Source organism: Typopeltis vanoorti, chromosome 7 (assembly GCF_054136105.1).
Source record: "Typopeltis vanoorti isolate ZY-2024b chromosome 7, IOZ_Tvanoo_1.0, whole genome shotgun sequence".
In the NCBI taxonomy this organism is placed as follows: Eukaryota; Metazoa; Arthropoda; class Arachnida; order Uropygi; family Thelyphonidae; genus Typopeltis; species Typopeltis vanoorti.
Genome location: NC_143555.1, coordinates 84,932,828 through 84,947,670, shown reverse-complemented (window position 1 = coordinate 84,947,670; position 14,843 = coordinate 84,932,828). Strand labels below are relative to the sequence as shown.

The following is a 14,843-nucleotide window of genomic DNA, read 5'->3' as shown; positions in this document are numbered from 1 at the left end:
TAAAGTAAAGAACAAAAACTGTTGGAAGTTCTATGATTTTCATTAACATTTTCCAAAATGTTAGTACTGGAAAAAAAAAAAAAAAAACTGAAATTTTTGAATATGTTTATATGTGTAAAAGAATTCTATCATCACTTCAACTTTTTTTATGTGGTTCTTGTCCATAACGGTTATTAGTAAATCTACAGTGCATTTGTACCGTGGGTGGGCTAAGGATTTTTTTTTTCACTATTTGTTAATTTTTTATAATTTTTAATTTATTTTTATATAGGCAGGAAACCCTGCTCTGAGACCAAACATGGAACTTCTCAAGCCACTTCAGGTCTCCAATAATATTTATATATGTGTTGTTCTTCCATTATTGTATAGTAGTGTCATACAGTAATGCATGCGTTTCCATGGATATTGTCGAAAAGGAACAGACAGGAGAACACTGAAGTTGGTACTCCCATTAAAAATTCGCCAGAAACGTGACATACGTATTCAAAGCAATCAAAACTCTAACAAACGAAACCGCAGACACTCAAACTCTTTTTAGGAAATTTTGTAGGACCTGTACCATAAGTGTCATGGATGAGCGAGGGAGAACTTGCTGATATTATTTTTGAAGGAGTGGAGATTATAGTCCTTAGGTAATGAATGCTGTGAGAACAGAGACAAATGGAGCGCAAGAACAAAGAAAATAGATAGATTGGTTTTGTGATTGTACTCTGAATGACTAGGTGACAAATATTTGAAAACAAGTATTCTTTAGTAAGTCTTAAGTACTTTTATTTGTATAATGTACATTTAAATTGCTGTTCATAGTGTTTATGAATAGCTGAATTTTGTTCACAACAGTATTACACAGAGTGGGACGATTTTTTGATTCTTCATTCAACCAACCTTCACCTATTTCTAAATATGGCAACTCTTTATCCAATCCTTCATGTATTTTTCTCGGGTGTCATCAATTCCTTTTCACAACATTGGAGGAATTATAATCATCATAAATATAAATCCGTTTTTATATACATTCTAATCACAGTCATTAATCCACTATTTGGAGAATCTGTCCGGTAGCCTCTTTCCTTTTGGGCGATAGTTTAATATTGGTTTTAAGATATCACATATTAGTCCTTTAGTTTCATTTTATCTTTTAATAGATCCCAATTTCATACGTGAACGCATGAAGCCCATTATTCAGTTCTCATAATGATGTTAAATATTCATTAGGTTTCATCAGAGCAGTCCTCAATAAATTTTTCCAACTTATATTTATCTCCTTCTCTGATACTTTTCGACTCCTCATCCTTTGTTTCAATGCTGCTATTATAAGAACATTCTTCCTCTCCCCACATAAGACGTTGCATAAGATCTTCCTCTGAAACGTATTCTTTATATTCAAACAAGTCAACAGAATAATCTTCGATTTCAATTCCTTTCGTACCTTGCAGTTCACTGTCCATTTCCTTTCCTTGGTGAAAGACAGGCTCTTCTTCTTCATCATCAGATAGGGTAATTACTGTAACCATTTTGTCACGAGTGGATTTATAATTATGGCTTCCTTTACTATGATGAGCAGATTTAGTTTCTGAATTTTCAAATATCTTCCTATCACTCTTCACATCTGCTTTCTGTTTAGGCGATATATTATTCACAGCGAAAATAATTTCAGGATCTACTTCTTCGTTATTAATTTCAGAACCACTAATATTTTGTTTTCCGTGATCGTCATTTAGATAATGGTTCCAATTGCGAAAAATAATATCATTTTCACCGTCTGAAGAAAACGATGGTGTTTTTTTTGTACCCGGATGATGCGTTTTAGTTTGTTGTGTCTTCTTCATATGGGAAGAAGTGCAGTTCTGTAAACCATCGCTTGAATCGTCAGAACTAATCACATATACGCATTTCTCTGCCTCTTCAAGGGATTCTTGTTTGCCGAGAGGTAATCTTTTTAACTCCTTCATCCAATGATCAACTTGGCCCAACATATCTGTGCATAACTTGTATAAAAACAAATGTTTATCGTCCAACTCTAAATCTGTCTGGAATGATACGGAAGACATTTGTAAATTATTATGCGCTTCGCCTTTTTCATGTTCATCATCCAAACCCGTGGCATCTGCATCCTGTGATTCAGTAGTTTTGCAATTATTGTTCCAACTGGAACGATCTCTGCCTTCACACTTATGACATTGTTCGCTTTCACGAGAAGTATTCTGATTGTGCTGGACATCTTTTAATTGTCGTATCCACTTGGAAAACGGAGAAAAAGTTAGCCCATCAGAATAGCATGGACTCACTGGTCTTTTTCTTCTTTTTTTAAATTTAGATAACTCAGAGACTGATAAGTTGACACATTGAGAATTATTGCGTTCGTTTTTAGATTTCCTTTTTCTATCTTTCTTTCCACGACGCGTCTCTTGAAGTCGTACTGGAATTAGCGAAGAATTTGTCTCTGCTAGATTATTTTCTATTGCTATAGTTTTGCATCCTGAGCACGTATGATCAACTTCTCTTTTAGAAAACACGCAGTCATAATAATAGTCTTCTAAACGAACTGGTCCCTTGAAAGTAAGCTTATCGCCCTCATTAAGATGATATAATGATCCGAATTTAGTTTTTTGTCCATTGATCAAAAGGCCACTTTTACGTGTTAAATCTTTCACAAACCATCTGTTGTCTGGTGTCTTTTGAAATAATACTGTTCCTACACATTTTTCTTCGGCAAGATGTATGCATAATGGTTCCAGAAATGCTCCAAAAGATTTTAAATACCATTCCTGATTATTCTCAATGGAAGACATGAAAACCTAAAAAGGAAAAATAAAATAAATAACTGATAGTGTGAGAATCCCATCGAAGTAACTATACTTAGTCATTGGCAAGGCATTAAATAAATTTTAATAAGTAGAATACCGAGATGTTCAAAGATATCAAAAACCGTGGAATGCAAGCCATATAGAACTGCTGGAATTATAATTCAGCTGTAATTCCAGCAATTCTCCATGGTTCCATGGCAATAAGTCCGAAGACTTTATGGAGGAATCATGTAATAATCATAAAAATAATAAATAGGATTAAAAAAAACTTCAATGGACTGGTAAAATAGTTAAGACAATCTCAGATAGAATAACAAACGTAGCTCTGAACTTTAAACTACCATTATAAAAACTCAAAAATAAATGAGTAAGATAGAGATCTTCACCTCTCCTCGTATGGAGCATCGTGAAGCTCGCCTCTAAACCCAATCCATCTCGTCCGCATCTCCAAGAAATCCAGGCGACCAGATCTGTGTGCAGTAATCCAAATTAACAAAGGGCTCGGGAGAGCCCCTTATAGCTCACCACTGATTATATCGTGAACCCAAGTATCCTTTCCAAACAGTTCATAAAATAATAAAATATAAGAATCCTTATTGGTTTCTGAATATGAACAGGACAGAAAACGCAATTAAATGAAAAAGGAAAAATCATAGCGCATGCGTAGATTTATGCGTATATGTACAAAATGAACTGGAATGATTTCGTTTCATCGTAACGGATGATAGGGGACCATACTAGGGAAGTGACTATGAGCAAGGTGGTTTCCAGATGCCTTCCTTTGTCTGTGTCCTGTGTGTTCACTGGTCCGTGTGTTTGCGGGATGAAAAACCCCAGATAAACTGGCGGAAAAAAACGTGATATCCACGCCCAAAACCGGCTAACTTGGCTATGGCTGAGGAAGATCGTTAAGTTCCTCACGTCGTCGACGGGAATCGAGTCCAGGACACTCTTTCCCCAGGCATATGGTTGCGAAGCGCATAGCCACTAGGCTAACGCGCATGTAATGCATTTGTGAAATACCAAAATGTATAGAAAATCCATTACTAGTAAACATTTTTTTAAAATTTGCCTTCACAACATTCACTTAATCTCCCTTCACTTACGTGAAAGTGTCTCATTGTTATTAGAAGCATTATTATTCTGATAACGCTTTATTTAAGCATTATATTATACTATATCCAATAATAATAATAATCCAATAATCAAATTTAAAATCTTTCGACACATTTATCAAATCCAAAGTTAGTTATAATGAAGTGCTAAAAGTATGTGCATGGGTGTAGATTTAAACATAACTACAGCATTCTGCATTTTATTGCTAACCACACTCTTGCCCAGCTTCCATAGGTGTCCCCTAGTTCCCCTACCATCAGTCCTGATCTCAAAAATATCCTCTGAATTAATCCTATAGAAACTCTTCAGTAATTTGAATGTCTCAATCATATCTCCCCTTTTCCGCCTATCAACTAATTTCTGCAACCCACAAATCTTCAACCTGTTCTCATATGGTTCATTCCATAGACCTGCTATCATCTTAGTCACTCGCCTCTGGATCCTCTCCACCTCCTCCCCATCAAGAAGAAACCTAGGTGACCAAATCTGGACACAGTAGTCGAGATGAGGTCTTATCAGGGCTCGGTACAATAACTTGCTTGTCTCTGCTCGTCAAGGTATTTTTCAACAACCAAGTGAGTTGATGAGCTGATTTAGCTACTTTTGCAATGTTCCCCCCTAAACTTCATCTCCCTATCCACCAACACTCCCAAGTCCCTGGCCTCATCAATCTCCTAGAGTACAGTTCCACCAATGTGGTATACTGCTGCTAATCTTTTCACCCCAAAATGCATAACCTTACATTTTGTCACATTAAATTGACATCCATTCTCCTTAGCCCAGAACTCCAATCTATCCAAATCGTCCTGCAAGATTTTTAAATCTTCTGCATTCACTATTGCCCTACCCAACTTTGCATCATCAGCGAACAAATGAACTGTTCCTCTTAGATCCTTCCCTATATCGTTAATTAACAAATTAAACAGCAGTGGTCCATGAACAGAACCCTGCGGCACACCACTAGTCACAGGCCGTCTTTTGGACCCTACTCCTGAATAAACTACTCTCTGATATCTCTCCATCAACCACCTACCTATCCATCTCACCAACCCTATATCAATTCCCATATGTTGTAGTTTACGGATTAGAATTCCATATGGTATCCTGTCAAATGCCTTAGCCAAGCCCAGAAGTATCACTGTAAACGTAGCATTGTACTCTTCTTATTCACGGTTAAGGTTTTGTTCTAAATGGATCAATTTTCTCAAAACATTTTCGAAAATTTTAAATTTTCGGTGAACTTTTTTTTCGATGAATTGCATTTGAGACGAATTGTCGTTTGATGAATGGTTCATTCGATGAACTCTCCAGATACCACTGTAAACCCACTAGCCTTATCCAGTTCAGCCGTCACTGCCCTTCACAAAGCCATGCTGTCCCCCGTACAGTATCTCATTTTCATCAATCCATTTCTGTATTTTTCCCCTTGACTACTTTCCCTAAGACCTTGACAACGACTCCTGATATGCTGGTCGGTCGGTAATTTGCAACCGTAGTCTTGGATCCTCCTTTATGCAGTGGAACTATTTTCCCCTCTTTCCACACCTTCGGGACTAAACCAGACCCGAGACTCAGATTAAACAACACGGTCACACTGATAATTCTTGAGCCGCTTCACGCAAGACCCCGTGCCGGTATACCATCCAATCCCACAGATGTATTCACATTAAGGTTCTGTAATAGACTGTTCACCTCCACTTCATTTATCACAATTCCGGTATAAACTAATGGTTTCTTCATTTTTTCAATGTCACCACCCAGATGATATACTCTTGCAAAGTGCTCGCTCAATAACTCCACTATATCGGCTGATTCAGTGACCTCCTTACCATTATCATTCTTTAAAATCATTTTGCCGTGTAATTTTTTTTTTTGCTTGAGGAATATTGAAAGAATCTTTCAATATGCTTTTTTTACCACACTCGTTACCCTTCTGGCCTGCAATTTATACCGTTCGTGTGCCTGCAGGTCACCTCTTTCTTTAAATTCCCTCCACATTTGTTTCTTTTTTTGCAGCTCAAGCTTAATGGTGTTATCATACATTTCACCCCTACTTGTTTTACTATTCGGACCCTAGGTATACAATCAGCGATAACCTCCTGTAAATGCTCCTTGACCACTTCCCATGCTCTATCGACATCCAGCCCTTGTAGTTGTACATGCCATGGCACTGATTCAAGCAATCTCCTAAGCTTGTCAAACTTGCCAGCACGGTAATTCCACATATACCCTGTCTTAATCAAAAATTCCACACCTTTAGCCACCTCCCAGGTCTTGATCACTCTCACCAATAGGTGGCAACATGGTCATATTCATTAGTCAAATTCTCAGATGCTATTACCAGGTCAAGCACTCTCACACCCCTAGTATTTTCAATTACATGCTATCTCAGATAGTTATCCCTTAATAATTGAATAAAATCAATTTCCTTCCTCACATGTGTTCTCTCCTCCTTCCAATCAATGTTACCATAGCTGAAACCCCCCCAATAATAATTACCCTCCTTCCACTCATTGCTTCTATTTGTTTATGCATACTATCTCCACCTTCTATTCCATCACCTGGTCTATAGCAGCACCCAATTGTATATTTTGTTCTGCCAGTCTCAATCTCACACCAAATAGCCTCAAATGAGCTCTTTTCACTATCCTGCGATACAACTTCAGTTCTCCTTGGCTGCAGTTCATCAGCTATCATCAATAACACTCCTCCCCCCATTTTATTTTCTCTGTCCCTCCTAAACACACTATAACCTACACATTCTATCCCACTAACTATAACATCTTCCGTCAGCCATGTTTCACTAATGCCAATAACCTGTGGCCAAGAAGAGCCAATCAATGCCAAAAATTCGTCTTTCTTGTTCCTAATACTCCTGGCATTAGTATACATGAAATGCAGAGGTCCCTTTGTCCCACCCATATCTTGAAGCGTTATTCTAACTATCCCATTCCCATTTTTTGTCCTTAGTACTGGTTCGGGTACATTATATACATTCTTACACTCAACTGCCTCAGTGATGTCCGCATATCCACTTACCCCCCTCCTAGGTAGTTCTAGTTTCTCTGGTTCTGGACATCCATTTTCACTTCATTCAGCAACACTTTTTCCAGTCTCCGCACACCAAATCCAAACAAATGCAGGCCATCCATCTTGTACAAGTCCTTTCGCCCATCAAACTCATTCCACACGTCCACGAATTCCACACCACACCGTCTGCATAACCTGCGCATAATGTCATTTGCGATTATGGCCCTCCTACTAAACTCCTCTCTGTCATACCGCGGCAACAGACTCACCATTCTAACTCTGTCACTCTTTTCTTTCGATACCTTTAACAATACTTTCAAGTCCTCTCTCATAAAAAATGTATCTCCTTTCAATTCATTCGTACCGGCCACAACTATCAATTCTTTCACCCTCTGTTTTTGGCTCTAATACTCTCACTTACATCCTTAAATTTCGCGCCCGGTAAGTACGATTTAGTTAAACTCCCATCTATCACTCCTCTTAATAACTCCTCGTTATTCTAACGTTAGTCATTTTACAGTGACTTCATTTTATTCTAAAATGAAGTCACTGTACAATACTCTTTCCTTCATTTCAGAAACTCTCCTACTCTTACGCTTATTTTTTCTTTCAAACACTTGTTTATTTACGTTAGCCGAGGCACTCTGGAAAGTGTGCAGGTGCTGTAATTGCCGCTGAGCATTTTGTATCACTGCACGCAACCTAGCCATCTCACGCCCTACAAATAATTCCTCATTTTTTTCATCATTTAAACCATTTTCTCTCTCTGTATAGTTGCTTTCACTCTTTCTTTGATCACCGCTCTCATTGCCATCTTGTACATCGTAATTCCCTATCGTCACTATTTTCACTCTCATCCTGGCTTTATTCAACCATAACTGTCTCATGACCTGACACATACTTCAATTCCTCACTTTGCTTACACTTTCTGCACATTCTCCCACCACAATCACTTTCAATCCAAACTCCAGCCTCCTTCGGGAATGCACACATCACATTGGACAAACTCCCTCACACTACAGTTTTTGAACAAAGGCGTCGTATTTTTGGATGCCATTATCTTACATTGCCATGTGCCATTCTATGAAACGTATCGTTAAAATACTAAATTAAATAAAACGCTCTCAGGGGACCCTGTAACCCCTAGGGAGCGCGTCCCCTGGGTGTCGGATAGGGGACCAACAGGGCCATCATCTTGATTGTAAGGGAAGCGGCACTCCCATGGACCCCTAGCTGGATCTATCCTCTCCTTCTTCTACTTTGAGGAAGACCCACTTACTTTAATCTTTCCTATAAGGCCTTATCAGCCAACTCTTCTTACTTTATGACCCTTGTGCTATTAGAGTACTCGAGGGCCATGGGGTCTTTTCATTTCTGGCCTTACAACTATCTCCTCTCTATAAACCTTACTATATTTCTTCTATAATCTACCCTTTCCCCTTCAATATACCCTGTTCCTCCTATGGGTTTAAATTCGGAAGAAGGCGAGTTCAGAAGCCTTAAGGTAACAGCCCTACCACTGAACTATTCCATCGTCAGGCTAGTCCCCTGACATGGAGAACATAACCATACTTGTAAGCTGACAGAAAAAGATAATCGGATTGAATCTATGGGAAACGTTTTCCCTTTTCCCTGGAATGGAAAAGGGAAAACGAAAATGGAAACGACAAAATATAATACACATAGCAAACTGGAATGTAAGAGGAACAGCATGTAAAGAAATAGAATTAGACCAGTTATTAAATAAAAGAAATTTTAAAATAGCAGTAATCACTGAAACAAAAAAGAAATTAAAAGGAACTATGAGAACTGAAAATTTTAATGTGATATACAGTGGAGTCGACAGAGACCAAAGAGCACAAGCAGGAGTCATGATTTGGATTCATAACTCCCTTTCAAAACAGTTAAAACATTATAAATTATGGAATGAAAGAATAATAGAAGCTAGAATAAAAATAGATAGAGGCTATTTAACAATAATTGGTTTATATGCCCCAGAAGAAGGAAGAGAACAGGATAATATTGATTTTTATAATCAGCTACAAAACATATATAATAAAATAAATAAAAATGATTACATAATTTTAGCAGGAGACTTAAATGCAAGAATTGGAAACACGAAAATTAATAATAATATAGGAATACATGGAGAACACACTCTAAACAGAAATGGTAAAAAATTGATTGACTTTGTAGTTTATAATAACCTAAAAATAATGAATTCCTTCTATAAACATAAAGACATACATAAATATACTTGGGCAGCAAGAGGATGGAAATCAATATTAGATTACTTCATATTAAATGAAAAGACATCAAAATTTTCACTAGATGTTAGAGTTCACAGAGGATATGAAATAAGCAGTGACCACTTCCTTGTTAAAATAAAATTAAGATTACCACCTAAATGGCTACAAGTAACAAGAACAGAAAGAAAAATTGAAACATTTGTTTATAAAACTAGACTATTGAATGACACAAATGTACAATGGCTATATGAACAAAGAATTAACCAGTATCTAGATAAAATAAAACAAAATGAAGAAATAGAAATAGAATGGCTTAATATAAAAACGATACTAAATGCAGCAGCAAATGAAAGCTTAGGAAAGACCAAAAAATTCAATAAAAGAAAAAAACTGAAGATCTGGGATGATACAATCAAAGAAATAATCAAAAAGAAAAAAGAAGCCTATCACAAATGGTTAAGCAGTAAAAGATTAGAAGATGAAATAGAATATAAAAGAATAAGAGCCATAGCTAAAAGAGGAGTCAGAAAAAGACATAGAGAATCATGGAATAAATTTGTTTCTAATTTAGAACATGATTTATATAAAATAAGACCCAATGTATAAGATTTTGAAACACCTAAATGCAGATACCAAAGAAAACATAAAATTAAACACTGAATTGAAATTAGAAGAATTTCTAAATTACTACACAGAACTGTGGACAGACAAATATTTTAAAAAAGACAACTGGCAAACAATTAACGAAAATGAAAAGGAAATAACTGAAGAAGAATTAGAAATCAGCCTGAAAGAAACAAGAAACGGAAAATCACCTGGAGAAGATAAGCTAGGTTCAGAACTATATAAATACGCAGGAACAAGATTCAAAGGAAGACTTATTATTTTTAAATAAAATTTACTCAACTGGTATCACCCCAATAGAATGGAAAAAAGCAATTGTGATTCCTATCTTTAAGAAAGGTAATAGAGATGACCATAAAAACTATAGAGGTATCAGTATACTAAATTCATGTTACAAAATATACAGCAGAATCTTAAATAACAAACTAATGAAATATTCCGAAAACTTTATTCTAGAGGTACAAAATGGATTTAGAAAAGGACGATCATGTATAGACCCAGCCTTCTGCCTAAAATTAATAATAGAGAAAAGAAGAGAATATAATTTAGAAACACATATTGCATTTATTGACTTTGAAAAAAACATTTGACAAAGTTAAAAGAAACATATTATTTAACATATTAAAAGAAAGACAAATACCAAATAATATCCTAAAAGCTGTCACAAGTATATATGAAAATAATCAAATACAAATAAGATTAAATCACGAGCTATCATATACAAGAGAGATAAACCAAGGGGTCCGACAGGGATGTCCCCTCTCAGCAACTCTTTTTAATATCTACTTAAATGAAATAATAATAAAATGGAGTAAAAATTTACATCAAGGAATTAAACTTTCACCTACAGTTAACTTAAACACTCTCCTCTTTGCAGACGACCAAATGATAACAAATTCTGAAGATAACTTACAGAAAGCTATTTTAAATCTTAATGAGATATCCAAATATTATGGTATGATAATATCAACGGAAAAATCAAAAACTATGGCCTTTAAAGGACAAGATCCAGCAAGAACTAAAATAGTATTAGATAACAAGATCTTAGAACAGGTGAATTCATTTAACTACCTAGGATGTATGATCACTTATGAAAATGAAAAAGATATAAACATAAAAATTGCAAAATATTTAAAAATAACAGGAGTAATTAACTCTATATTTAAACCAAACCTAGTTCAAAAACAAACCAGGCTAAAAGTATACAATACATTAGCCCTACCGGTCTTAATGTATGGAAGCGAAATCTGGACAATAAAACAAAAAGACAAACAAAGATTAACAACAGCAGAAATGAAGTTTATGAGAAAAACTGCAAAGTATACTCTATTTGATCACAAAAGAAACGAAGATATTATGAAAGAATTAAACGAAGAACCAGTAATAGAAAAAATTAAAAAATATAAACATAAATTAATGGAACACGTTCAAAGAATGAAAATAGAAAGATTACCAAAACAAGCCTTAAAGTACAAGCCATTAGGGAAAAGAAAACCAGGACGTCCTCTTAAACGATTCAACGATGACTTCTAAGGCCGGAACAGGCCATACTAGGCCTAAATCCTTGATACGTATGATGATGATTAAATAAAACGGAATTCACACTAAAATCACACAGACACAACAAACTACCAAAATCAACAATATTACGTTATGATTTAAACCTATATTCCAATTTTCACTCAAAATTATTCTTATCTTTCGGGAGATCTCTGAAAACACTACACACCATGTAGCTCTACCAAATATAACCGATGCTTCCTTTTTTCAATTTTTATATTTACAGAAAAAAATGGTGTATTATCGTATTTCTATTAAATTCTAAATAATTTAAAATATCACAAAATCAATTACATTAATCGAACTAGCCTTTATTATCCATACATTTTCTAAAATTAATATAAAAATTAGTTTATCGTTTATATTAATATGCAGAAAAATCGTTTCACTTGCTGAATTTTTATTAAGAAATATAAAAAAAAAATAAAAAAAAATCAGCTTACGCCTTTTTATTCCCGTATATACGGGAGTAGGCGAGGCCATTTAGCGCTATCTAACTTTTGGAGACTGAGTGGGCAGTTCAATCTCCACTGGTACCCATCAGAGACAGATGGCCCAAGGCTATCACTAATTAAGCGGTACGCAGTGAAGAGAGACGGCTCAAATGTGCCGCCATCTCGCCACCGTGCCGCCATCTCGCCACCGTGCCGCCATTAAGAAATATTGAAATTTAAATATTCTGTACTTTATAATAAATACAAAACTATTATTCAAACCCAGCATTTTAACTTATAAAACACCAGCTCTAAGCAGTAGGGGAATAATACAAAGCAGATAATCACATAAACATAAGCAACTCCTAGAGATACAGCACACAGAAGCAACTTTATACTTTTAGTTTCTGTTTACGGTCAGTTGCGTGATAAGAGGAAAATATTTGTACATCCTGTCATATGACAACCACATTAGTTAGGCGCATTTATAAGAACTGCAGAAATGCTTAAAAAAAAGTTTAATAAATACCTGATAGATAACAAATATCACGAGATGAACCGTTAGAATGGAAATTAAATGTCTTCGTTATGTTTATCTTCCCAAGTCAGGACAATCTATGTGCTTTATCACAATATTTTTTTTTATTATTAAAAATGTAGTTCTGAATATGATGGTGGCGCCATCTGGAAGTCTATGAAATAAACAATTTATTATTGTTGTTATAGTTTTTTTCATCTACAGAGGCAGATCCAGACTTTAGTTTTAGGGAAAAAAGAGATGAGTGATAAATATTTATTGGAATTCTTTAATATTTCTAATTCATTAAAAGCTATTTTCTTAATTTTAACGGTTGCCAATATTTATTTCAAACTTTAATGTGTATTTTAACTAAAATAGTTCTTGATTATAAGTTATTATTAACTTATATAAGTTAATAATATATTGTTCTTGAAATATATATATATATATATATATATATTTTTTTTTTTTTTTGAAATAAGTATCCAGTATTTTCTTATATTTAAAACACTATATTACGTGAATTTCCGCTTTGTTCATTAGAATAAGATACAACGCAGATGTCAGTTTGTTTGCTTTTAGTTTGGGTTAATTAAGACAGCTCGCGTGATAAATCAGATAACCAAGTTATCCTCACACTCTTTTCATAGCATTTGGAATAAGGTTTAAATTAGTATAGGTCCCATGTATATTAAATTAAGAACTCTAAGGATGGAAACGATCTTATCTATCCAAGAGCGCGCACCTGATATTTTGAGGAGGGAGGTATTGAAAGTAAGAACACAATTTATTGGAATATTGTTGCTTGTATATTGAATTTTATGCTATTGGAATATAATTATAGAATTTTAAGCAATTGAGAAAAAATTAAAATAAACTGCTATCGTTTAAAAAAGGTAAATAGGTTTGAGCTAATCCTTAAGCCTTCTCTTTGATTTGAATTCTCTAGATTCTATGGGCATCATATTCACACACACACAGAGAGAGTCCTGAATACTTGCTGTATCACTAAAAAAAAATCTCAAATCATTAATGAATGACCTTTTCTGAAAATAAGTTGGACACAGAAATATTTTTATCTTCGGGGTTAGAACATAACTGGCGTAACGTAGTAATAAATCATCCAAGAGAATCCAGCAAAAAGCAACTTTCACCACACATATGTGTGCGCATGTTTTGCCACGGTAGTTAATTTTTTTTTTAAGTTTCAAAAAATCAAAAAAAAAAAACCTTTCGGCCACTGTAAACGACTTATTTCTCATCCTATTCTTCCTTAATTTCTTTTCCCAATTACACACACACACACACACACACACACACACACACACACACACACACACACACACACACACACACCTATCTAGTGCAGAACTGGGAAGGAATATGAATCATAGGGGACCTCTTGACCCAAACCCTAAAGTGGAAAACATTAACAAGCCTACCAATGAAGAACCCAAAAACTGAAAAGCAATACCAACAGATGCAAGCTGCTATCAGAAAAGCCTATCCGGATATCGCTACTCCTCAGGGAATCCGTATTTCTTCTAGAAACTGCGGGGAGCCTACCTTTCATCTTACATCATATGAAGCCTCACTTCCAATTATTCCCTCCAACTACAAGAAAACATACCACTTCCTCATATCGGTGCCTCCAACTTCGCTCTTCTTATATTCATCCTTAACCCTCTCATTTACTAAGCTGCACATGCCACCCAGTTTTCAGTGGGACCTTCCATATAAATCGAGGTGTGCCAAACCAGATGCCGACATACAGTGGAGGCTATGGCATCACATCTTACCGACCCCTACTAAGCTCCGCAAATTTCAGCTAAGACAATCGGATCAGTGTCTATTCTGCGAAGTTTCGGGCACCTTGGAACACACATATCTAACCTGCAAACAAAGCAATGATCACCTGCGCCCTGAATACAGCCTCTAGCACCTGTAACTACGCACACAGCCAAGAAGACTACTGGAATTTAGTCCATACAGAAGAGAACAAACACAAAATATGCAATTTTCTCTACATCTGCGCCAAGGCCGTCATTTACAGTTTCTACCTTAAGCACACAAGAAATAACCAGCACCCATCCACCACTGAATCGTAACAAACCCTCATGTGTAGCCTACGGCGGAAACTACAAAGCGGGCTTTCACTGCAATTTGATTACTACAAAGAAAGAAGAACTGTCACAAAATTCACAGAGGAGTGGAATTCAACTGGTACCCTGTTCTGGATTGCCGACGACATACACATACACTTCAGCTGAAGAATAACTAAAAGTGATGCTGAACTGTAATATTGACTCTTACAGAAAATTGTATCTATTGCATATCTAAAAAGAAAAACCTTTTGTTCCTGTAATATACATTCTTATAATATGTAAATAGTCCGTGTTTTGTTATCTATCTTCCAATGTATATTTTATCAAGTTCAATTAAAAAAATAATAAAAAAAAATTAGTGCAATCAAATGAACAACAGGCTTACCATAACTGTACCA

General features: G+C 35.5%; 1 protein-coding gene across 1 annotated transcript; it reads right to left on the bottom strand.

Annotated features, from left to right (window-relative positions):
* Nucleotides 1–755: 755 nt before the first annotated feature.
* LOC150104826 (uncharacterized) lies at nt 756–12,421 on the bottom strand. The gene is made up of 2 exons (XM_090396000.1): nt 12,350–12,421; nt 756–2,798 (listed from the first exon to the last, which is right to left on the bottom strand). The coding sequence occupies exon 2, from the start codon at nt 2,790–2,792 to the stop codon at nt 1,212–1,214; it is 1,581 nt and encodes a 526-aa protein (XP_090252126.1). The 5' UTR covers nt 2,793–2,798; nt 12,350–12,421; the 3' UTR covers nt 756–1,211.
* Nucleotides 12,422–14,843: the final 2,422 nt, after the last annotated feature.